Raw genomic sequence first — 21,299 nt, 5'->3', positions numbered from 1 at the left:
AGAAAGGCAGGTTGGAGTCAGACAAGGCAGAGCCTTGAATGCCAGCCTGGCACATTTAAACCTGGTCCTGGGGATCCCTGGGTGGCACAGCGGTTTGGCGCCTGCCTTTGGCCCAGGGCACGATCCTGGAGACCCGGGATCGAATCCCACATCGGGCTCCCGGTGCATGGAGCCTGCTTCTCCCTCTGCCTATGTCTCTGCCTCTCTCTCTCTCTCTCTCTGTATGACTATCATAAATAAATAATAATAATAAAAAATTAAAAAAAAAAATAAACCTGGTCCTGTGCCCTTACAAAAAGGGGGGAAAAAAAAGAAAAAGAAAAAAAATTAAACCTGGTCCTTAGGCAGTAGGGAGCCAATGAATGTTCTTGAGCAAAGGTGTCAACTGAAGAAGTGGTATTTTAGGAAGACGGATTAGGGCAAATCTGGATCAGGTGGACCAAGCAAATGGGATACAAAAGCCTGACTATTTCCTTCATGCCCCATCTCTAATCCTTGTGACTGCATAAAACATGCAAGGGTTAGGGGTAAAGGTTCTGACAGGAGTCAGATCTGGATTCATGCCCCAACCAAGCCACCTTATGATCTGGCTGACGCCAGCACTCCCCGAGCACTCACGTCACCTCCACGGGCCTCAGTGTGTCCATCCATATAATGGAGATAATCATCTCCACCCCGCCTATCTCACTGGACTCTTTCGAGAATTGAATGAAATTAAAAATGCACTCATTACATCATTGAAAAAATGAACCCCACTCATGTATCAAGAGGTGTACTCCTTGCATGCAGCCTGCTTCTCCCTCTGCCTGTGTCTCTGCCTCTCTCTCTCTCTCTCTCTTTCTGTGTCTGTCATGAATGAATAAATAAAAATCTTTAAAAAAAAGGGGGGGGGGCAGCCCAGGTGGCTCAGTGGTTTAGTGTCGCCTTCAGCCCAGGGTATGATCCTGGAGACCCAGGATGGAGTCCCACGTCGGGCTCCCTGCATAGAGCCTGCTTCTCCCTCTGCCTGTGTCTCTGCCTCTGTCTCTCATAAATAAATAAAATCTTAAAAAAAAAAAAAAAAAAAAAAGAGGTGTAAATGCTGAGGAGACCGGGATGAAGTAGAAGTTCAGTGGAAAGGGGCACACAGTTACCAGTTGCTGAGCACCCACTGCATGCTCCTTTTTCACCAAACCTGCCACGGCGCACAGCTGAACTCACGACACCGAGATCATGACCTGAGCCGAAACCAAGAGTTGGACACTTAGCTGCCTAAGCCACGCAGGTGCCCCTCAGCTCCCTGAATCTGAACAATGTCCTTACCAGGTCAAGCCCATTTTATAAATGAGGAAATGGAGGCTCAGAGAGGCTAAGTAAGTGACCCAAGGACATTTAGCCCTTAAGTGGCAGAGCTCAGGGCTGACCCATGTATGAGATGACTGCCTGTCTCCTGGTGCTGAACCTTTGAACATATCTGGCTATTTCCAACCTCTAGGCCTTCATCTTGCTCCCTTTCTAGGTAATCCATCCCACTTTTTAAATTTTATTTTTATTTATTTATTTTTTGCCTGTGGAATTCCTATTCATCATTTTTAAAATTTTAGATCGGGCTTCAGGAAGCCTCCAGGACAGCTGATTGGGACCCCTCCTCTGGGCTTTCTTAGCATTGAACCAAACTTTGCCCATGATATTAATCATATCAACACTATATCCTTGGTTTGGGGAAGGCCGTGGCTGGCTCAGTTGGTGGACCACGTGATTCCTATGTGATCCGTAGGTCATGAGTGGGTCATGAGTGGGGTCATGAGTTCGAGCCCCACCTTGAGGCTAGGAGATTACTTTTTAAAAAAATAAAAAACTAAAAAAAAATAAAAATAAAAATAAATAAAAAAATAAAAAACTATATCCCTGGTCTCTAAACTTTTTTTTAAAAGATTTTATTTATTTATCTGAGAGAGAGCCCAAGCAGTGGGGAGGCACAGTGGGAGAGGGAGAAACAGACTCCCTGCTGAGCAGGAAGCCAGATGTGGGACTTGATCCCTGGACCCCAAGATCATGACCTGAGCCAAAGGTAGATGCTTAACTGACTGAGCCCCCCAGGTACCCCCTGATCTCTAAACTTTCACAAAAGCATGTTCCTTGTCAGAAAAAAAAAATGTAAGTGTACATCCATAATTTTTCTCAATCAAGTACTGTATATACACATGCTCCTGTCAATCCTTATATACTAAATATCAGTAAATCATAATTCTCAGTTTTTATGAAAAATAAATACAAGATCCGATCTAATATTTTCTTCCCACACCCCACTAACCCCTGACAAATTACAAATTGGCACCTCTAACCCAAAGCTGGGTGGGAAACGGCGGGGCTGGCACTGATGGCCTCCTTCAGGGTGCTGGTGGTCTGAGAACTTGGCAGTTCAGCCTCTTCCTCCTGTGGAATGGGCCAGGGGGGCGAGGGTCATGGGCCAGGGGAAGCGCCTCCCCCAGTGCTGCCGCCCTCCTGGGCCAGCGGGAGGTGGGGTGAGGTTGAGCCTGGATTAGCCGGGGAACGCTGGGAGGCTCCTCCAGCCGCAGGGTGGCCAGAGAAGGGGGTGCGGATAGGCGAATGCACCATGCCGCTGCAGGACGACACCCTCCGAGAGGTGTGGGCCTCCGACAGGTGCGGAAGCAGCCCCACCACCCTCACCACCTCTACCTACCTGACCCCTGGGGTAGGGGGAGCAGGGCTCGGAGGGGTTGGGGAGGACAGGAAAGGGGAGGAAGACAGACTGATGCCTCTGCCACCCTCAGCGGACATGAGGAGGAAGGCCAGAGCCCGGAGGTCCAGCAGCGCCCCAAGCAGGTATGTCCCCCTGCTTGGAAAGGAGGCGAGGGGAACCTCATCTCCACTTTGCAGTAACCCCACGCAGGGTAGGCGATCTGGAGCGGGACGTGTCCCCTCTACAGCGTCTGGGGGGTTGCTTCCCTGCAGTTTTGCGCTTTTTTTGTTTGTTTGTTTGTTTGTTTTTTTGAGGAAATGTGTTTGGGGGCATGGGATGTCCAGGGGAGAAGCTGAGGCTCTGGGGCCTTGGAAGTGGCCGTGATGCATGGGAGGGGTCATTGTTCCCCACCCCAAGGAGGCTGCAGTTCCCCTCCCGATAATCCGCGGTTATTTCTGGCAGCTCAAGGGATTAAAGGGTCATGGGCAGCCGTCCGAGCCCCCCTCTCCTTCCTCTCCCTCCTCCCGACCCCGCTCCGCAGCGACCCGCCAAGGGGCAGAAGTTGAGGAAGAAGAAGACAGAGGCCCCCGAGTCCCCCGGCCCTAAAGGATCCAGGCCCCGGAGACCCGGAGGCGGGCGGGGGGCCGAGCCCGGGGGCGCCCCCCAGGGTGAGGGAGCGGGAGGGGGGCGGCTGAGTCCTGGAGCCCGGGGCGGGGGGCTGAGGACCCGGAGCGGAGGGGTGGGGGCGGGCGGGGTGGAGGGGGTGGGGGCTGGGGTGCGGGGGTGGAGGGAGCGCCCGGGACAGCCCCACGGGGGGCCGAGCGGGACAGCGTCTGGGGCTCCCGGCCTGACCCCGGCCTCTCGGCTCAGCCGGCCGGTGCGGGAAGCCGCGGGAGGAGCCGGCCCCGCCGCAGACCGTCTACGCCAAGTTCCTCCGGGACCCCGAGGCCAAGCGCGACCCGCGGGAAACCTTCCTGGTAGCGCGAGCCCCGGACGCCGCGGACGGTGAGACGGCGCCGGCGGGGAGAGGAGGCCCGAGGGGAGGCGCGAATTCCCAGGAGCAGCCGCCCCTCCTCCGGCCGCTCTGGGAGCCAGATTAAAAGTGTATTCTCTTATTCGTCACTCTGTTTTCTGGATGGGGAAACTGAGGCACGGGGCGGTTCAGAGTCTGGCCTTAAGCTAGGGGCCGGAGCTAGCCCAGATGGGTCTGGCTGGAGGTCAGTAACTGGTCAGGCCCACGGGGCAGGGGCAGCGAAGGGGGCCGAGAAGGGGAGACTAGCAGGCAGGCAGGAGTGTGGGAGGAGGTGGGGTCCCGGAGGGGGCGAAGGCCCTCCAGAGAAGGGTATGTCCCTGGACAGGACTGCCAAGCCCCTAGCATTCCCCCAGCCCCCACTCCCTGCACCCGAACACCTTGGGAATCGCCCAGTGCTTTGAGGAGGTGCTGGGCTGTTCCTCCTCCTGCTCCTGTTCCAGAGGGGAAACGCCCACCCCTGGCTCTCATTTACCACTTCCCAGCAATCTGGGAGGACTGGGCTCCCAGATAACCTGGCCCATGCTGGCCCCCATTATGAGGGGTTTCTACCTACAGAGGATGAGGAGGAGGAAGAGGAGGACCAGGAAGAGGAAGAGGTAGAAGAAGAGGAGGAAAAGAAAGAGAAAATCCCTCTGCCACCCAAGAAGCCTCCTAAAGAGAAGACTTCTGCAGGGATCAAGGAGAGGAGGGCCAAGGCCCAGGGTCAGAAGGGTGAGAGAAGGAGCACACACACACACACACACACACACACACACTGTAAAACTTGCCCTGTCCTTCAGGGGCTCAGGGGCCTCAGCGATATGAGAGTTGAGACATCAGAACACTACCCAGTGCCTGGACACAAGAGTTTCTTTCTCTGGTGTCTTTCTCCTGATGGCCCCCAAGTACAGAGATCAATATGAGCTCCCACCACTGCCTGCCCAGGGGTCTCTGTGAGCCAGGGAAAGTGGAGGATTTTAGTTTTCTTTGTGATTTTTTTAGTGTTTTTTTTTTAACTCAATATGAATTATAGTTATAATTTTTATAAAAGTATCAAAGTGATTACTGTAAAAATCAGTCAGTGCAATAAGTGCTGTGATGGTTGTCTGGCCTGGACATCTTGCCCTACAGGTACCGCAGTCTGGTCTCAATGTGAACAGGTAGCTTGGGCCTCTGTGGGAGGGACAGAGTGCCGTCTGTAGCACCTGCTAGAGGAAGTTTTCTAGGGGAGATGGGGTGGGAGCTGGGAATCAGATGTTCAGTTAGAACATCAGTTAGATGTTCATTCATTCTGTAATGCTTTTGAAGCTCCTGGTATTTTCCAGCCTTTTACAGACTCAGGATTAAAATGCAACAAGCAGAGATGCTGGGGTGGCCCAGTCCATTAAGTATCTGCCTTTGGCTCAGGTCATGATCCCAAGGTTTTGGGATTGAGCCCCACGTCAGGCTCCCAGGGAGTCTGCCTCTCCTCCCTCTGCTGCTCCCCCTACTCCTATTCTCTCTCCCTGTCAAATAAATAAATAACATCTTAAAAAAAAAAAAGTGGCGAGCTGAAGACAGACTGAGCCATCGTCAGGCCTTCAGCCTCCCTGGAAACTGAAGGAATGACAAGTGGGTGGGAAGGTGGCCTTCAGCCCCAACAGGCTCTTCTTTGCATAACCCCTATCTCCCTTTCCAGGGGACCTGGCAAGCCCCATCCCTGCACCCAAACCTCTGCGCATTAAGAAAAAGGAGGCACCAGCTGGGGAGGGGACCAAGATGAGAAAGATGAAGAAGAAAGGTGAGGCCGGTCTCTGGAAGAACATGGGACTCTGGCTGTGGGGGAGTGTGACCCTTTCACATCCACATACACAGGGTCCGGGGAGGCTGATCAGGACCCTTCGGGGAGCCCGGCCAGAGTGACAAAGAAGACCCCAGCAGCCATGTTTCTGGTTGGGGAAGAAGGCCCAGCTGAAAAAGCTCAGAAGAAGAAAGGTGGGTGACAGAGGTGCCATGACATCTAGAGGCAGTCCTGGGGGGTGGGCAGCCGGAGTTCAGCGTAGGGTAAGGAGGGGGCTCAGAGTCACAAGTCTTGAGGAGCATCTTGATCCCCACTTTAATAGCTGTGTGGCCTCAGGCAGGTATCTTAGCCTTTCTGAGTCTCTGATACTAGTAATATGGGATTACTCTTGTGTTTGTGGGGAGGGTCTGAGTAAGACATGGGTGTTAGAAGTGCTTTGCAAAACATGAGGTGCTCCACAGGGTAAGGGGTTCACAGACTTGTCCCGCCACTATGTCCAGGCATTTCCAAAGGCTCAGAAGAGCAGAAGAAGGAGGAAGAAGAAGAGGGGGGAGAAGCGGCAGGCGTGGTGACCAAGAACAGCAATCAGAAGGGCAAAGCAAAAGGAAAAGGCAAAAAGGTCAGGATCCAGAGGGGAAGGGGGCTGAGGCCCCTTCAAGGAGCAGTGGCAGGGACCTGGGGTTGGGAGGGACAAGAGTGTGGAACCTGGCAGGGGGGCCTGGGGAATGGCTTGGGGTTAGAATCTTGGCTCCCTCTCTGATGACACAATAGGACAAAGGGCACCAGCCTTGTGAGAACAGCAAAGCAGTGGAGGGGTCACTAGGCTGGGATTGGCCCCCTGGGGGCCTGATGTTATCTGGACTCTAAGTCCTCCCCTCTGCAGCCTAACCCAGCAGACCCAGCCAGAGATGCTCACACAGCCGCTGTGAAGAGACACCCATTTTCTGTACCAGAGAGGTACGACACACAGGCAGACGGGCACATGTGCACCCCCTTGGGCAATGACTGTATGAGTTGTTAAAATATTTTCATGCTACTGTGCTAGTACCAAAGTGTGTTCTGCTGCTACCTGCCCCCCAACCCAGGAGGGCCCAACCTTCCGGCAGCTGAAAGGTTAACTCTGGCAGACAGGGGCCTCCAGCACCCTCCTCCATATGGGTTTATTAGTTAGTTCAGGAGTGGTCAGGTCTTGGGGGACTGACTCACATTAGCCAACATCACCAGATACCGATATATAAACTGAAAGGCGAGTTTCTTATCTCCAGCGGGGAATATAACCGCCGTGCAGCCTTCAATACAGTAGGCCCTAGAAATTCACAGCTGTGGAAATGTTTGAATAAGCTCTGGCTTTCTGCACACTGCATTCCAAACATAGTCTTGCGTTTCCCAAGTTTCTTCTTGGAGCAGCCCAGAGTGGAGAAGAGGTGCTCACTTGCCTGCAGGCTAAGGGTCTGCTTGCCGACACCAGCCTCACCTCACATACAGTCCAAAACTGCCCTCAGCAAAAAAGGCCAACCGCAGCATAATCAGGGATTCTTAGTGGCTTTCATATAGCACACACCCAGGCTGGCAGTCCCTTCTCTTCCCTACTGGGAAAGTTGGAGTTGGAATCGTGGTTTTCCCTTAGAACATGAGCATGGAGGGCACCAAGCTTGTGAGAACCAAAGGGGCTGCTGTGGGGTCACCAGGCTGGGCCAGGCCACTCTGTAGGGGAATGCAACCAAACTGTTGTTTGGAGTTATTCCATGAGCAAGATAAGCTTATTTATTCATTCATTGTCTTACCTCTGTATTGCGGTGTGACAAGTCACCCCCAAAACTTGGTGCCTTAAAACCACAAACATTTCTTAATTTCTGTAAGTCAGGAATCTGGAAGGGGCTTAGCAGGGTACTTCTGGCTCAGGGTCATGAGATTGCTGTCAAGATGCTAGTTGGGTCTGCAGTCACTCTGAAAGCTTGGCTGGAAAGAGAGGATCCACTTCTAAAATGGTTCACTGTTGGTCAGCCCCGGGTGGCTCAGTGGTTTGGCACCACCTGCAGCCCAGGGTGTGATCCTGGAGACCCAGGATCGAGTCCCACGTCGGGCTTCCTGCATGGAGTCTGCTTCTCCCTCTGCCTGTGTCTCTGCCTCTCTCTCTCTCTGAATGAATAAATAAATAAATCTTTAAATAAAATGGTTCACTGTCATGGGTGTTGGCTGGAGCCCTCTCCACAGGGCAGCTTGAGTGTTCTAATGACATGGCAGCCAGCTTCCCCCAGAGCTCAAGTGGCCCAAGGGAGACAGCAAGGAGAAGGCACAATATCTATTATGGCCCAGCCTTAGAAGTGACGCCCCCATCCCCCCATCACTTCTGCTATGTTCCATTTGTCAGAAAGAGCAACTCTAATATGATGTGGAAGGAGACTACATGAGGTGTAAATACCAGGAGGCAGGTGGGCATCTGCCTTCAGCTCAGGGTGTGATCCAGGAGTCCTGGGATCAAGACTCATGTCGGGCTCCCCACAAGGAGCCTGCTTCTCCCTCTGCCTGTGTCTCTGCCTCTCTCTGTGTCTCTCATGAATAAATAAAATATTTTAAAAATATCAGGAGGCAGGGATCACCAGGACTCATCTTGGATGCTGGCTACTACAAGCATTGAGTATTTACTATTCACTGTAGTAACAGCAGTAGCTAATATTTCTATAACACTATGTGCCTAGAACACAGCAGTTCATACCTTTGGCCCCACTTCAGTTCACCCTTTGACATAGTGTCCGCATGAAAGAAGGTCTTTTGAAAAAAAAGAGAAAGAAAGTCTTTCGAAGGCTCTGGCTGGGCAGCATTTAAATCCCAGTTCCGCTTCTCACTAGCTGTGTGATCTTGGGCAAGTTGCTTAACCTCTCGGAGCTTCGACTTCTTTAGTAAAATTGGACACCTATGTCAGTGGTGACCTAAGAGAATCAAATTAGTTAATACTGGAAGATACTTAGGACTATGCCCGGCGCCTTGGTAGACTTAAATGAGTGTTTGGTGAATGTATACGTTAAGTAAGATCTGTCCCGGGTATCCAGCCCCAACCTCTGCATTTCTCAGGCGAAAAAAACTGAGTTACAGTGTGGTTAAACATGACAGAGTTAGTGGTGGAACGAGGATTTGAACCCACGTGTCTGGCTCCAGATCCCAGGCTCTTAGCCACAAGTGAAGCAAAATAGTAACAAAGCGCCAAGCTCCCCAGAGCCTCCTACCGGCGGCAGAGCTGCGGGGGCAGCACGAGGGGCCCAAGCCACTGCAGCTGGCCTGTCTCTTGTCTTCCCACACAGAAAGCGGTGAGTTGTCCCGCCTGCCCTGCTAGGGACTGCCGAGGGCGGAGGAGCTAGTGCTCCGCGGCTGATGTGCGTTCTGCCCCGACCCAGAAGGAGGAGAGAGCCCCATCCCCACCGGTGGAAGTGGATGAGCCCCAGAAGTTCGTGCTTCGGCCTGCGCCGCAGGGCCGGACTGTCCGCTGCAGGCTGACCCGAGACAAGAAGGGCATGGACCGGGGCCTGTATCCCTCCTACTTCCTGCACCTGGACACAGAGAAGAAGGTGGGGAGGGGAGAGGTGGCAGGGGGGAGAGAGGGCAGGTGCCGGGACCCAGGCTGACCGTCGGGCTGGCGGGGGTGGGGGGCGGTGGGCAGGGTGTTCAGGACACGCAGGCCTCCTTCCTCCACCTGTCTCCCCCCTCTCCCCAGGTGTTCCTCTTGGCTGGCAGGAAGCGGAAACGGAGCAAGACAGCCAATTACCTCATCTCCAGCGACCCTACCAATCTGTCCCGAGGAGGGGAGAATTTCATTGGGAAGCTGAGGTGGGGCCAGGAGGCCCAGGGCAGCTAGGGCGCCATGGCAAGTCACTTCCATCTCCCTGCGCCTGGCAGTGGCCACCACACTGGGCACTCTAGAAATGTCCCCTGGCCTGGGGCATCCCACACTTTTTTTTTTTTAAGATTTTATTTATTTGAAAAAAAAAAAAGATTTTATTTATTTGAGAGAGAGAAGGAGAGGGAGATCTCAGAGGTAGAGGGAGAGAGAGAAGCAGACTCCTCGCTGAGCAGGGAGCCTGATGCGGGGCTGGATCCCAGGACCCTGGGATCATGACCTGAGCCGAAGGCAGACACTCAACTAACAGAGCCACCCAGGTGCTCTGGCTTTGCACACTTAAATATGCACAGATCCCTTGGAAGTGTAGTTAAAATGGCTCAGTGAATCTGGGTTTGGGGCAAGATTCTCCATTTCCAGCAAGCACCCATATGATGCTAGTGCTGCTGGACCAGGGACCTCACTTGAAATAGGTCATAAGGTCCATGAGGGCAGGGACTATGCCTGTTTCATTTGTGGTTGAATTCCTAGCACCTGGTACATAGTAGCGACTCACTAAAACATTTAGTAAGTGAATGAATAACAACATCCAGCACCTACCCTGTGCTGACTCCCTATATGTCTCATCTAATCTTCACTGCACATCTGAGAGGTAAGGGGAAGGTGAACCCCTGGGTCAGGTCTTATTTCTTATCCTTATGTACTTAACAAACACCTATGTGAGGCCTATCTGTGTGTCAGGCATAGTTCTTCCAAATATTAACCCACTTAATCCCCTTATTAAGACCAAGTGCGGGACGCCTGGGTGGCTATGATTGAGTGCCTGCCTTTGGCTCAGGTCCTGATCCCAAGGTCCTGGGATGGAGTCCCACGTTGGGCTCCCTGCATAGAGCCCGCTTCTCCCTCTGCCTGTGTCTCTGCCTCTCTCTATGTCTCTCATGAATAAATAAAATCTTAAAAAAAAAGACCAAGTGAGGTAAATACTATTAGTATGCCCATTTTACAGAGGGGGGTGTTGAGGCTCTGAGAGTTTAGCCTGCCTAGGGTCACACAGCAAAAAGATGGGGCTGAGAGTTGAAGGCTGCCCAGGGTCCTTCCAGATCCAGCTTTTAAAAAGACCTCCTGAGGGGGACCTGGGGCAGGGGACATGGGTTGCTCTGTCCTAAGACACCGACACCCTTGACATAGGAAGCTCTCAAAACTGCCTGGCTGTGAGGATGGGTCTTGGAGTAGGGGTATGAGATCCCCCAAGCCCTGTCCCCAGCACCCCCCCACACACACACCCCACTTGCAGGTCCAATCTGCTGGGCAACCGCTTTACTGTCTTTGACAATGGGCAGAACCCGCACCGCGGAGGAGGCAGTACTGATGTGGGGAGCCTTCGGCAGGAGCTGGCCGCCGTGATCTATGTGAGAACCCCCCCTGGGCCCCCTGGCAGGAGCCTCCCCTTGGCATGGGCCAGCTTAACAGGATCTCCTTCCCAGGAAACCAATGTGCTGGGCTTCCGAGGTCCCCGGCGCATGACCGTCATCATTCCTGGCATGAACACGGACAACGAGAGGGTCCCCATCCGGCCGCGAAATGTGAGCCCAGCACCTCCCTGGATGCCTCTTCCTGAGGGTCCTGCTCCCCTGTGTCCCCCTTATGATCCACTCCTGGGGAGCTGGGGGGTGGGGGGTTGCCCATACCCAACTTCCTGAGCACACTCTTCACCCTGCATCACAACTTCATTCTGGAAACTTGTGGAATGAATTAGGGGGTTCTATAATTGAATTCACTGAAACAAATACAATGAGGGATTTTTTTTCCAGTTTACACCAAATAACCCATTCATATATTCATTCAATGAATGAAGTGTATATTGTGTGTATTGTATTATACACATTCAGTGTGTAAGGAGTGCTGAGTATTCTAGGTGATGGGAGGCATCAGTGAATAAAAAAGAATCTGCCCTTATGAAGCTGGCATTCTAGTGGAGGAAATGGACATTAGACAATAACTGTGATAAATAAATTGTGTAGTATGTTAGAAAGCGAGAAGTGGAGGCACCTGGGTGGCTCACTTGGCAAGCATTAGCCTTCAGCTCAGGTCATGATCCTGGGGTCCCGGGATCGGGCCATATAGTGGGCTCCTTGCTCATCGGGGAGCCTGTTTCTCTCTCTCCTTCTGCCTGTGGCTCTCCCTGCTTGTGCTCTCTCTCTCTCTGTCAAATAATAAATAAAATATTTTTTAAAAAGTGATGTGATAGGGAAAAAATAAAAAGCTAAACAGGAGAAGGAAGATGAGAAATACGTACACGTTCAGTATTAAATACAAGGTCAGAGCAGGCCTCATTGAGGTGATGTTTAAGCAAGGAGCTGAAGGAGGTGAGAGAGCAAGCCTACAGATATCTGGGGAAAGCATCCAGGCAGAGGGAAGAGCCAGTACAAAGGCCCTGAGGCAGGATGGTGCCTGGTAGGTTTGAGGTGAGAGGTGAGAATAAGGGGCAGATAGGACCTGTATGACTGGTTTGTACTCAAACAGGAAGCCACAGCAGGGTTTCAGGAGTGACTTGATTTGACTTTTTTTTTTTTTTTTTTAAGATTTTATTTAATTATTTGAGAGAAAGAGAGAGAGCACAACCAGAGGCATGGTGAGGGGAATAATAGGGAGAAGGAGAAGCAGAGTCCCTGCAGGGAGCCCGGAGCCCGATAAGATGCAGGGCTTGATCCTGGGCTCCAGGATCATGACCTCAGCCAAAGGCAGAGGCTTAACTGACTGAGCAACCCAGGGGTCCCTTGACTTTTATTCAGAAAAGCAAAGGTTGGTTGCTTGTTTGTGTGTGTGTGTGTGTGTGTGTGTGTGTGTGTGTGTGAAGTATAGGATAAGACGCAGAGATGTAGGGATCCCTGGGTGGCTCAGAGGTTCAGCGCCTGCCTTTGGCCCGGGGCGTGATCCCGCATCCGGCTCCCGGCATGGAGCCTGCTTCTCCCTCTGCCTGTGTCTCTGCCTCTCTCTCTCTCTCTCTCTCTCTAATAAATAAATAAATAAATCTTAAAAAAAAAAAAAAAAGATGCAGAGATATCCTGGGGAGAGGTGTCCTCCTGCAATGTTAGTCTTTTGCTCTGCTCCTCAGCACTGCAGGTCAGTGAGCCCGGGACTTCAGAGACAGGATGGTTGGTATGCTTCACACTCTCAGTGATGTCACTTTACTGGTTCACAATGAAAAATAACCCCTGTGAGCATTTCACATATAGAAAGTCACACTGGAATCAGAGGCTTGGCCAACTCATGGGGCACAAAGCACGGAAAGCTGTAGTCTTGAGGAGCCACAGGTCACATGGTTGCTCCTTCCATGCCTGGAATAAACACACGAATGTCCCAGAGGCAGTGCCTCCCGAGTGTGTTTGGGCTTGGTAAGCACTGCCCAGAGCTGCTCTGGGTAACTCCTCATAATTTCACAGTTCATTCATTCTACGGTCATTCATTAAAGCCAGGCAGTGAAGATCCAAAATCAACACAAGTACTATCAGAACAATCCGACATTTATTGAGCATTTACTCTGTGCTAGGAACTGATCTGAATAACATTCCACGCACTATTAACTTATTTAATCCTCACAACACCCTGTTGTGAGGGAAACTGAGGCACACAGCTGTCAGTAAAATACCAGACCTGCCCTTTAAGTATCTAATTCCATCTATTACAGCGTAGTGGGAGAAATAGTAAGAGCAAGATGTTATGGGAGGAGACTTGGAGCTAAGGCATCTAAATCAGACATGGGGTCAGAAAGGCTTCTTGGAGGACGTGATCTTGAAACAGATTCACTCTAAGCCATGAATGTGACTAGTGCCAAGGAAACTGAGGAAGGAAATATCTCAGAGCGCTATCACACAGACACCATTCCTTCCTTTGAGAAACTCTATTCTGGGACATCTTATTTTAACCACTGTTTACCTGTCCATCTTCCTGAGCACAACTGTGAGTTCCCTGTAGATCCCAGCATGTCTAGTGCCTCCTTGTGATCAGGTGCCAGCACGTGGCTGTACCTAAGACCCCCCTCAGTACCAAGGGCACAGAGCACCTACTGTATGCCAGGTGCTACTCCCCAACCCTCCACTTTGGCATCCCAGGGCGAAATCCCATTCTCACAGAGGGACGCCCTCTCACACAAGGACACCACAAAGACCAAGTAGGCTCTCAAGGATCCCCTGAAGACATACTGGTTTCTAGGCTGCACACTAGCACACATGTTCAAAGGCACACACAGGTTCCCCAGGCCCCTTCCCCTCAGTCCCAAGATGTCTTGGCCAGCCATGACTCTTCCCCTAACACTCCTCCTTGGCACCCAGGCCAGTGACGGGTTGCTGGTACGCTGGCAGAACAAGACCCTGGAGAGCCTCATCGAGCTGCACAACAAGCCACCTGTCTGGAATGAAGACAGCGGCTCCTATACCCTCAACTTCCAAGGTCGAGTCACACAAGCCTCAGTCAAGAACTTCCAGATTGTCCATGCTGATGACCGTGAGTCTCTGAGGGCTCAAGCTGGGCTGTTCCCCACCACCTGTCTCTCACACACAGACACTCACACACACTTACACACACGGAGCTGTCCTTTATCTCTGGAGCCAGAATATCCAGGAAGGTCACCCCCTCCTGCAGGGGCATTGACACTATGCTTCCAGGAGCCTCAGATATTCCAAGCAGGTATCTCAGGGCTTCTTTCTAACATTGACCAGAGCCTGGGATAGATATTGGAATATTCTGGGTGAGAAAGACTGTGCTGAAGGGAGAGTTAATCTGCCAGAACTTGAGAAATACTGATAGCCCAACCTTTACGTGGTCAAAGAGGCTGCTGAGACTCAGGAAGGGTGGTGCCTCCCAGCACCAGCAAAGGTCTCCCAGCAACAGCAGGAGGACCCACTGGTCATCAAAATTTATTTCACAGACACACAGTGCTTCCTATGTGCTAGGCACTGTTCTCTGGACTTTACAGATACTGAATCATTAAATCTTTTCAACATCCCTATCCCCTCCAGTACCTGAGAAAGGTATTCTTATTGTCCCTATTTGGCAGATGAGACAACCGAGGCATAGAGAGGTTAAGTAACTTGCCCAAGGTGGTAGAGCTGTAAGAGGCAGAGCTGGCATGAGAACCCAGGTGGTCTGGCTCCAGGGCCCCAGCTCTCAAGCCCTTCAAGATGGCTGCCTTGTAAGGGTAGGTAATATCAAGCATTTCTGAATGCCTGCTCCATTGTCCTCCCTCAAGTAAGGTCAAAGGCCTGCCTTCAAGGAGTTAGGGAAACAAGATACACCCAGAACATAATGAAGTAAAAATGTCCCTGGCCTGGGGGAGAGGTTCCCACTAAGGTGAGGAAGTTTGGGATGGAAAGATACCTCCCAAGGGACCCTGGGTTCCCGGGATTGGCTGACACTGAGCAACTTCTTCCATCCCCCACTCCATCCTAGGGATGTGTCCCCAGTGTCACCTGTCCCAAGGCCTTGGAAAACCACTCTCCAGATCACATTTCTGGTAGAGCCTGGCCTGCAGAGATCAGGGGTATTTTTAGCAACTTCCTGTCCCTATGGATGCTGGGGGAGGTGTTGGGACTGGGGCTGTGAACCTGGACCAGATATGGGATGGGGCTGAGTGGAGCCTCTCCATAAAGTAGGGGCTCAGGGGGCTAGTCAAGGGATAGAGCCTGGCAATCTAAGATGAGACGTGGGGGCCGGGGATGGGAAGAAGGAATGAGGCCCGAGACATAAGAAAAGGATTGTAGGCTGGGGCACGTGTGACAGGTTCCTATATTTAAGTGCCTGTCATGCACATAGCCCTGGGTGGCAGAGATAAGGCAGGGTCCCTGCCCTCAGGGGCTTACAGTCAGAAGGCTGCTAATGCTGCAGGTGGGGCCAGCTGCACCAGATAAGGGGTGTATGGGTGGAGAGTGGGTGACTGAGATGGTGGCTGAGGTTTCCCGCCCCAGTGCACAGGAAGGAGACTTCTCCCAAAGTTGAGGACACTGTCTGCCAGGACTGGGACCCTAGGGGATCTTGGGCCACCCCCGCCCCTGTGTGTCCACAGCCGACTACATCGTGCTGCAGTTCGGGCGCGTGGCAGAGGACGCCTTCACCCTAGACTACCGGTACCCGCTGTGCGCTCTGCAGGCCTTCGCCATTGCCCTCTCCAGTTTCGACGGGAAGCTGGCCTGCGAGTGACTCCAGCGCCCCCAGCGCCCGCCAAGGGTGGGGGAAGGGATTCAGTGGAGGCTGGCAGGGTCCGTTCGCCAAAGCCCCCACTGAAGACGCCTCTCTCGTCGCGGGCTGCCCCCCCCCCCCGCACGGTCTCCGAGTGACCTCCGTCCACTCCCCGGCCTGGCACTGGCCGAGGCAGGGGAGGAACTCAGACGGCGGCCCGGCAGGGATGAAGAACATCTGGAGTCGGGAGCCGCACATCTGGCCGCGGAGCCCGCCTGCGCTGCTCACCACAGCCCCCCCCGCCCCGCGCCCCAGTCACTTCCTGTCCAGGAGCAGTAGTCGGTGTTGTCTTAACCCCCTCCCGGGCCGTCTTAGGGCTCCGAGGAGTGGGGGGCTCGCAAGAGGCAGGTGATGCGGGAGGAAGAGCCGGCACCTACATCCCCAATAAAGCCGCGTCCCGGGCCGGCGAGCAGTGGTGGTTCAGCGCGTGCGGAGAACCAGGCGGCGGGAGGGGTCCGGAGCGCGGGAGGGGTCCGGAGGGCGGGCCCGGGACCTGCCTCCCCACCCCCAGCCCCGCTCCCGCCCAGGCCCGGGGCGCTCCCGCGTCCCCTCCCCCGCGCCCAGCGCCGGTCCTACCGAAACTCGGCGGGCTCGTGGTGTCGAGACGCCCCCCGCGGGGGCCCCGGGCCGAGAGGGAGGGCCCCGGAGGTCCGGGAAGAGGGGGAAAGGGAGAAATTCGAGAAACAAGCCTCTCGGGGAGAACCAGACAAACCGGGTCCGGGCAGGGCGGGCGCCGTCGCCAGGCCGGGGCGGGGTCTGGGGCCCCGGGAGTTGGGGGCGGGCTCTCGGGCGGGAGAGGGCGCTGCGCCTCGGCGGCTCGGGACTGGGTGGCAGGGTTGGTTGGGGAGCCCCGAGGCCCGGGCGCCCTGGCTCCGCGGGGCTCCTCGTGACGCGGCACCCGACGGGAGTCCAGCCGGTGGCAGGAGCCCCGCCCCCGGCCCCGCCCAGGCCGGAGCCCCAGACTGCTGTGGGGTCCCGGGGAGGTGGGGCCAGGCCCGGCGTGCGGGGAGCGGGTGGGAGCGTGGCACCCGCGGGCGAGCAGGGCAGCAGCCCCAGGTCGCGAAGCCGCGGGGTGGGCCGCCCTAGCGCCGACGGGGGCGGCCCCGCGCGGCCCCGCCCCGCCCCGCCCCGCCCCGCCCCGCGCGGCTGGGCCCGCCCCCTGCGCGCCCCGCCCCCTCCTTCCCCTCAGCCCCCACCCCCCGCCCCGGCTCCTCAACACAAACTTTCCGTCCCGCTCGCTCCCTCCTCCGCGCCCGGCGCCTCCCGCTCCAGCCCGGCTCATTCCACACATTCCGGCCAGCCCCCTCCCCAAGACCCCCCTTCCCCGGCCCCCCCCTCAGCTCCTCTGGGCCCGGCGGAGCGGCCCGGCCGGAGCGCCCCCCCGAGCTCGGACCAGGTAAGCCGGGCGGACGCCGGGAGGAGGCCCTGCTGGGAGAGGTGGTTTGGTTGGCTGGTTGTGGACTGGGGAGCACTCGAGGGGGCCTGGGTCCCCCCAGCTATTGTCCAGCTGGAGCCGGAGCCCCGGATCTGGGTGCCGGGAAGTTTAGAGGGAGGGGGGGAGCTCTCCGGGAAGCCCCGCCCCCCCCGCCCACCCCCACCCCCCCCCGCGACCCGGACCAGTCGGTCGGGGGAGGTCGGGGTGCCGAGATTGCCCCGGTGCCATCGCCTGTCCCAGCGTCCGCGTTGGGGTGTCGAGGCAGGGGTCTGGGGGCCGCACGGTTTGGAGGGCCTGCCACCGGGAGCTCGTACCCGGGACTCCCAGTCCCGGGCCCGCCGCCCTTTGGACTCCCGGCTCGCGCTCTCTCGGAGCCCGCCCGGCCCCAGCTCCACGCAGGCCTCGCGCCCGGCCTCCCGGCGCCCAGGCCGGCTGCTGCGCGCGGTGCCTGGTGGCTGCGCTGGATCGTGGAGGGTGTTTGGGGGCAGAGCTACGCGCCCAGGGCGTGTGCCCCCTGAGGGGCAGGGGCTTAAGCTTGGGGTGGAGGTTCAGAGTTCCAGACCACGGCTCTAGGAGCCTGGTTCCAAAGGGGGCTGGCTTTGGGGCCTTATTTTCCCTACACTTCCTCAGAACCCTTGTTTAGACTTTAGAGGGTTTGAAGGAGGCTTGTCCCCACCAGGACCGCCGCCACCACCACCACCACCACTATTGTCTGTCATGCCCTTTATTCCTGCCTGGGGAGGGAAGGCCAAGAGTGCCTGTCTGTAACTGGTTTTCAACTAGCCAGGCCCCAGGGCAGTGTCACTGAGCCCCCACTCTATCACCTTTTTGGGAGAGTGGCCCTGATCCAGGACTCAGATTCTTTCTGGACTAGAGGGAATGAGGCCTTGGGGGAGGGCTTCTCAGGGGGCACCTCCCTTTGTGCTTTCTCTCTCTCTCCAGGTAGAGGCAGAACCAGGTCAGGCCTGGACTTGTAGTCCAGGAAAGCAGGGAATGGGGGTAGGGACTGGACACAGCTCTAGGGGCTGGAGCCCATGGTGGCTCTTATGTATCCCGTCTCATATGGCCTGGTTCTATGTATACATATTCCACCCCAGTGCAGGGGGCCGAGACACCTCCTTAGCTAGAATGTCGGGGCAGCCTGGGGCAAGGAGGAAATCCACAGTCCCCCAAAGTTGGACATGTGGGGGGGGGGGGATTATGTTCTCTCAGTTCCAGATTCTTGTAGCTCTTTTTCTAAGACCCTCCCCCAGGAGGGTGTCACTCCAGGACGTGGCTCTGTGGTTTTCTGGATCCCTGCTCACTCTGTGGGCAGGGGATTGACCGATGTATCTTCTAGGAATAGGCTGTCAGGTGAGGGTGACTTCAGGGGCCCTGGATGCCCCCTCCTCAGGGAGAGACTAAGAGCCAATGGGATTCTCAACTTCTAGAGCCTTCCCCCCTACCTCTCCCTAGTGAGGGAATAATAATGCTAATCAGTGCATTGGGGCTGGGGAATGGCTCAGTAGGATGGTCAGTGATCTGCAGGACAGGGCTGTGTGTGTATGTGCGCACGTGCATGTCCATCTGTCCATCTGTGTCTGTCTCTGTGCTCCCACCCTTGCCCTCAGGTTTGCAGAGCCTGTGCCTTCTGCCAGTTGAAATGTTAGAACCAGAAGGCGACCTCTCAAAGAGGGAGTCAAGAAATTAGAGATCTGGTCCCAGCTGGGCCTTTAAGTACCTGTTGTCATCCTGTGCCTCAGTTTCCCTGCTCGGAATGACTTCTCAGGTCCCTTATCTCCGAGCTCCTTTCTGAGTCTCAGCCTTCTAATCAGTGGGCCTTCCTTCTCCCATTATGGAACGTGAACCTGGTGAGGTCTGGAGAGGTGAGTGGGTGATCAGTGATCTGAGGAAGAACATGAGGACAAACCAGGGGGTGACTGAGGAGAGTGTGGCTGAAAAGGTTGTGGGTAGCAGGTAGCCAGGGACAAGAAAGCCAGGTGGAGCTGGGGGACCTTGCCCTCTGAAGTGGCCCCGGGGTCTGGCAAGGCTGGCCCAGGTGAATTGTGTTGAGAGGTCACTTGGATGGCCTGCCCCCTCTGCCTGAGAGAGCCCCACAGGGCTCAGTGTGGAAGCTGGAAGGGACCCGAAGCTGTCAGTCCTGCCCGCTACCTCCCTTAGGAAGGGATGAGGAGCGGAGGGGTCCACCCACAGTGAGGACGGTGGGGGAAGGCTCTGGAGTACCAGACCCCAGGTTGCCAGGGAGCCATGAGGGCTCTAAATGCTGCAGCTTACCACGGCGGTAGCTAGGAGGTGGCCGTCTCTTCTTCCCACGTGGAGGCTGCAGAAGCGTGAGGTTCAGGTCTCTGTGGACCTCTCATGGGCCCTGGGCCCATGGTGGGAGCCTCTCTGGTCAGAGGTCAGCAGATCACACTCAGTCCCGTCCTCAAGGCCTTGCCCTGCCCTCCCCTCTGTCCTGGTGTCGCGCCAGCCTACGTTTGTCTGCAGGAGAGGTGCTGCCCCTTGGGGGGAGGATCTGAGAGGGGCAAGAAAGGAACTTCACCTGTCCTCGAAGGTCCCCCAGGAGGCCAGAGAATCCCTGTCCCTTCACAGGTCCCCAAAGCCTCAGCCCTTGAGGTTTCCTAGAGTGCTGATTGTTTCCTGTGCTCCCTGCCAGGCCCGAAAGGACAGGAAGTGATAGAGGGAAATGAGAGTGCAACCGTGTGTGACGCTGGATGGATGTGTGTGAGAGAGAAACTGAGTGGGACATTCTGCGTGGGTGACACTGCTTAGGGGGGTGTGCGTGTGTGAGAGAACCGGCTAAAACCAGTTTGTGTGACTGCATTTGAGGCTGGACTTATACAGGAGAGAAGCTGTGTGTGGCACTGCCTGTGACTTTATAACACTGGTGTATGTGGCTGATACTGTCTGTACGTGGGAACCACCATGAATGACGTGTGTGTGTGTGTGTGTGTGTGTGTGTGTGTGAAAGAAGCTGTACTTGTGCATGTGAGTGGCCATCTCGGGGGACATGGCTTCTGAAAGACCAGCAAGTGAGCCTATGTTTGACCCTAGAGAGGATCCTGTTGCTCTGCGTGTGAGGGATGCAGTGATTGTTGGATACTGTGTGTGTCAGAAGCAGAATGGGTACCATTCTGTGTGATGTTCAATGCTGTGGTGTGACAACTGTGTGTGTGTGTGTATGAACAGCCTATGAGGTGGCCTCCGGTTTGTAGGAACTCTGACGGGCTGCGCGTGCGACTGTATATGACTCCGTCAAACTAGGACAATCTGTGGTGTGTGTGAGGAGAAAGCACTGTGACGTGGTGCTAAGCATCTATATGAAATGCAGAGTGGGAAAGAAGGTGTGTAGGTGACCCTGAGCTCCAGACCCTGCCCTGCAGCCCCGCACGTCAGAGGATCTGCGAGGTGTGCCCGAGACTGGCTTCTGTGTGAGCACTATCTGTGATTGCCTGAGACCGGAGGACAGTGTGGGTGACAGCCATCAAGGCTGGGCCAGGCATGCTCTGTCATAAATTTGGGGGCTTCTGACCCTGATGCCTGGGGCACCCATGTGGAGGACCATGAAAAAGATAACTGTTAAAAACAGAGAAGTCCTTAACGCCACTCAATGGTGCCCTTAAAAATGGTTAAAATGGTAAATTCGATGTTAAGTGTATGTTACCACAATAAAAAGTTTAAAAAGGAACAGGATAGAGATGCAGGTAACTGAGAATGTGCGGGACAGTGGCTGGGCGGTTGAGTGTGTACTTGAGAGAGGAGGGCTGCAAGGAAGCCCGTGTGTGTGTGTGTGTGTGTGTGTGTGTGTGTGTGTGTGTGTGTGTGTTGTAGAGGACACTGGGACTCTCATAGTGGTGGGGGATTGGCTGAATGACTGGTGGCAGCTCAGCAGGTGACGCAGAGTCCCAGGGGCTGGGGCATAGGCAGGGTGAGGGGGGACCAATGGGCATGTCAGTGGACAACTGTGAAACCCGCTTTACCAAGTTACCCATTGGTTGCCGCCCCCACCCATGAACTGGACACCTGGCCTTCACTGGGGTGGGGCAAGATGAGACAGGGAGTGCCTGGCTGGCTCAGTCGGTGGAGTGTGTGACTCTTGATCTTGGGGTCGTGGGTTCGAGTCCCATGTTGGGCATAGAGATTACTTAAAAAAAAATGAGACAGCATCTGGGCAGTGGGCCTTTCTCTCTGCGGAAGTTTGAGGGCTCTGAGATTCTATCTCCCACTTTCCTACACTGGTGGGGGGTGGCAGTGACAGTGAGGATGAGCTTTGGACAAGAAAGCCTAGGGGGGTGGCCTGCCTCCTCTGGTCCCCAGGAAGCC

General features: G+C 55.0%; 2 protein-coding genes and 1 non-coding gene across 4 annotated transcripts in view; all 3 read left to right on the top strand.

Moving 5' to 3' along the window:
• The first annotated feature begins 2,596 nt into the window (after positions 1-2,596).
• On the top strand, positions 2,597-15,943 carry TULP1 (TUB like protein 1). Of its 2 annotated transcripts, XM_025990799.2 has the most exons (15): positions 2,597-2,643; positions 2,775-2,826; positions 3,225-3,315; positions 3,554-3,688; positions 4,272-4,427; positions 5,374-5,475; positions 5,550-5,669; positions 5,976-6,094; positions 8,775-8,780; positions 8,868-9,038; positions 9,185-9,297; positions 10,602-10,716; positions 10,792-10,890; positions 13,639-13,810; positions 15,369-15,943. In XM_025990799.2, the coding sequence occupies exons 1-15, from the start codon at positions 2,597-2,599 to the stop codon at positions 15,500-15,502; spliced, it is 1,632 nt and encodes a 543-aa protein (XP_025846584.2). In that variant the 3' UTR covers positions 15,503-15,943. The 2 variants fall into 2 exon arrangements, with proteins under 2 accessions (XP_025846584.2, XP_025846585.2); XM_025990800.2 differs by lacking the exon at positions 3,554-3,688.
• The window catches only part of TEAD3 (TEA domain transcription factor 3), a 22,128-nt gene continuing 16,721 nt past the window's right edge, over positions 15,893-21,299 (top strand). The window contains exons 1-2 of the mRNA XM_072748767.1: positions 15,893-16,256; positions 16,731-16,937. Coding sequence (XP_072604868.1) covers positions 15,893-16,256; positions 16,731-16,937 — 571 coding nt within the window. The remainder of the gene's footprint in view (positions 16,257-16,730; positions 16,938-21,299) is intronic.
• Positions 21,039-21,111, top strand: TRNAK-CUU (transfer RNA lysine (anticodon CUU)). The gene has a single exon. It is a non-coding gene; the product is annotated as a tRNA-Lys (tRNA).

This window comes from Vulpes vulpes, chromosome 1 (genome assembly GCF_048418805.1).
Source record: "Vulpes vulpes isolate BD-2025 chromosome 1, VulVul3, whole genome shotgun sequence".
Classification (NCBI taxonomy): Eukaryota; Metazoa; Chordata; class Mammalia; order Carnivora; family Canidae; genus Vulpes; species Vulpes vulpes.
Note: the sequence above shows the minus strand (reverse complement) of the source record. Positions and strands in the feature narration are given on the sequence as shown.

Coding starts and splice junctions, on each gene's coding strand:
- TULP1 (XM_025990799.2), top strand. CDS start 2,597: ATGCCGCTGCAGGACGACACCCTCCGAGAGGTGTGGGCCTCCGACAG. Junction 5,476..5,549: donor GAGAAAGATGAAGAAGAAAG/GTGAGGCCGGTC, acceptor CCACATACACAG/GGTCCGGGGAGGCTGATCAG. Junction 5,670..5,975: donor AAAAGCTCAGAAGAAGAAAG/GTGGGTGACAGA, acceptor CACTATGTCCAG/GCATTTCCAAAGGCTCAGAA.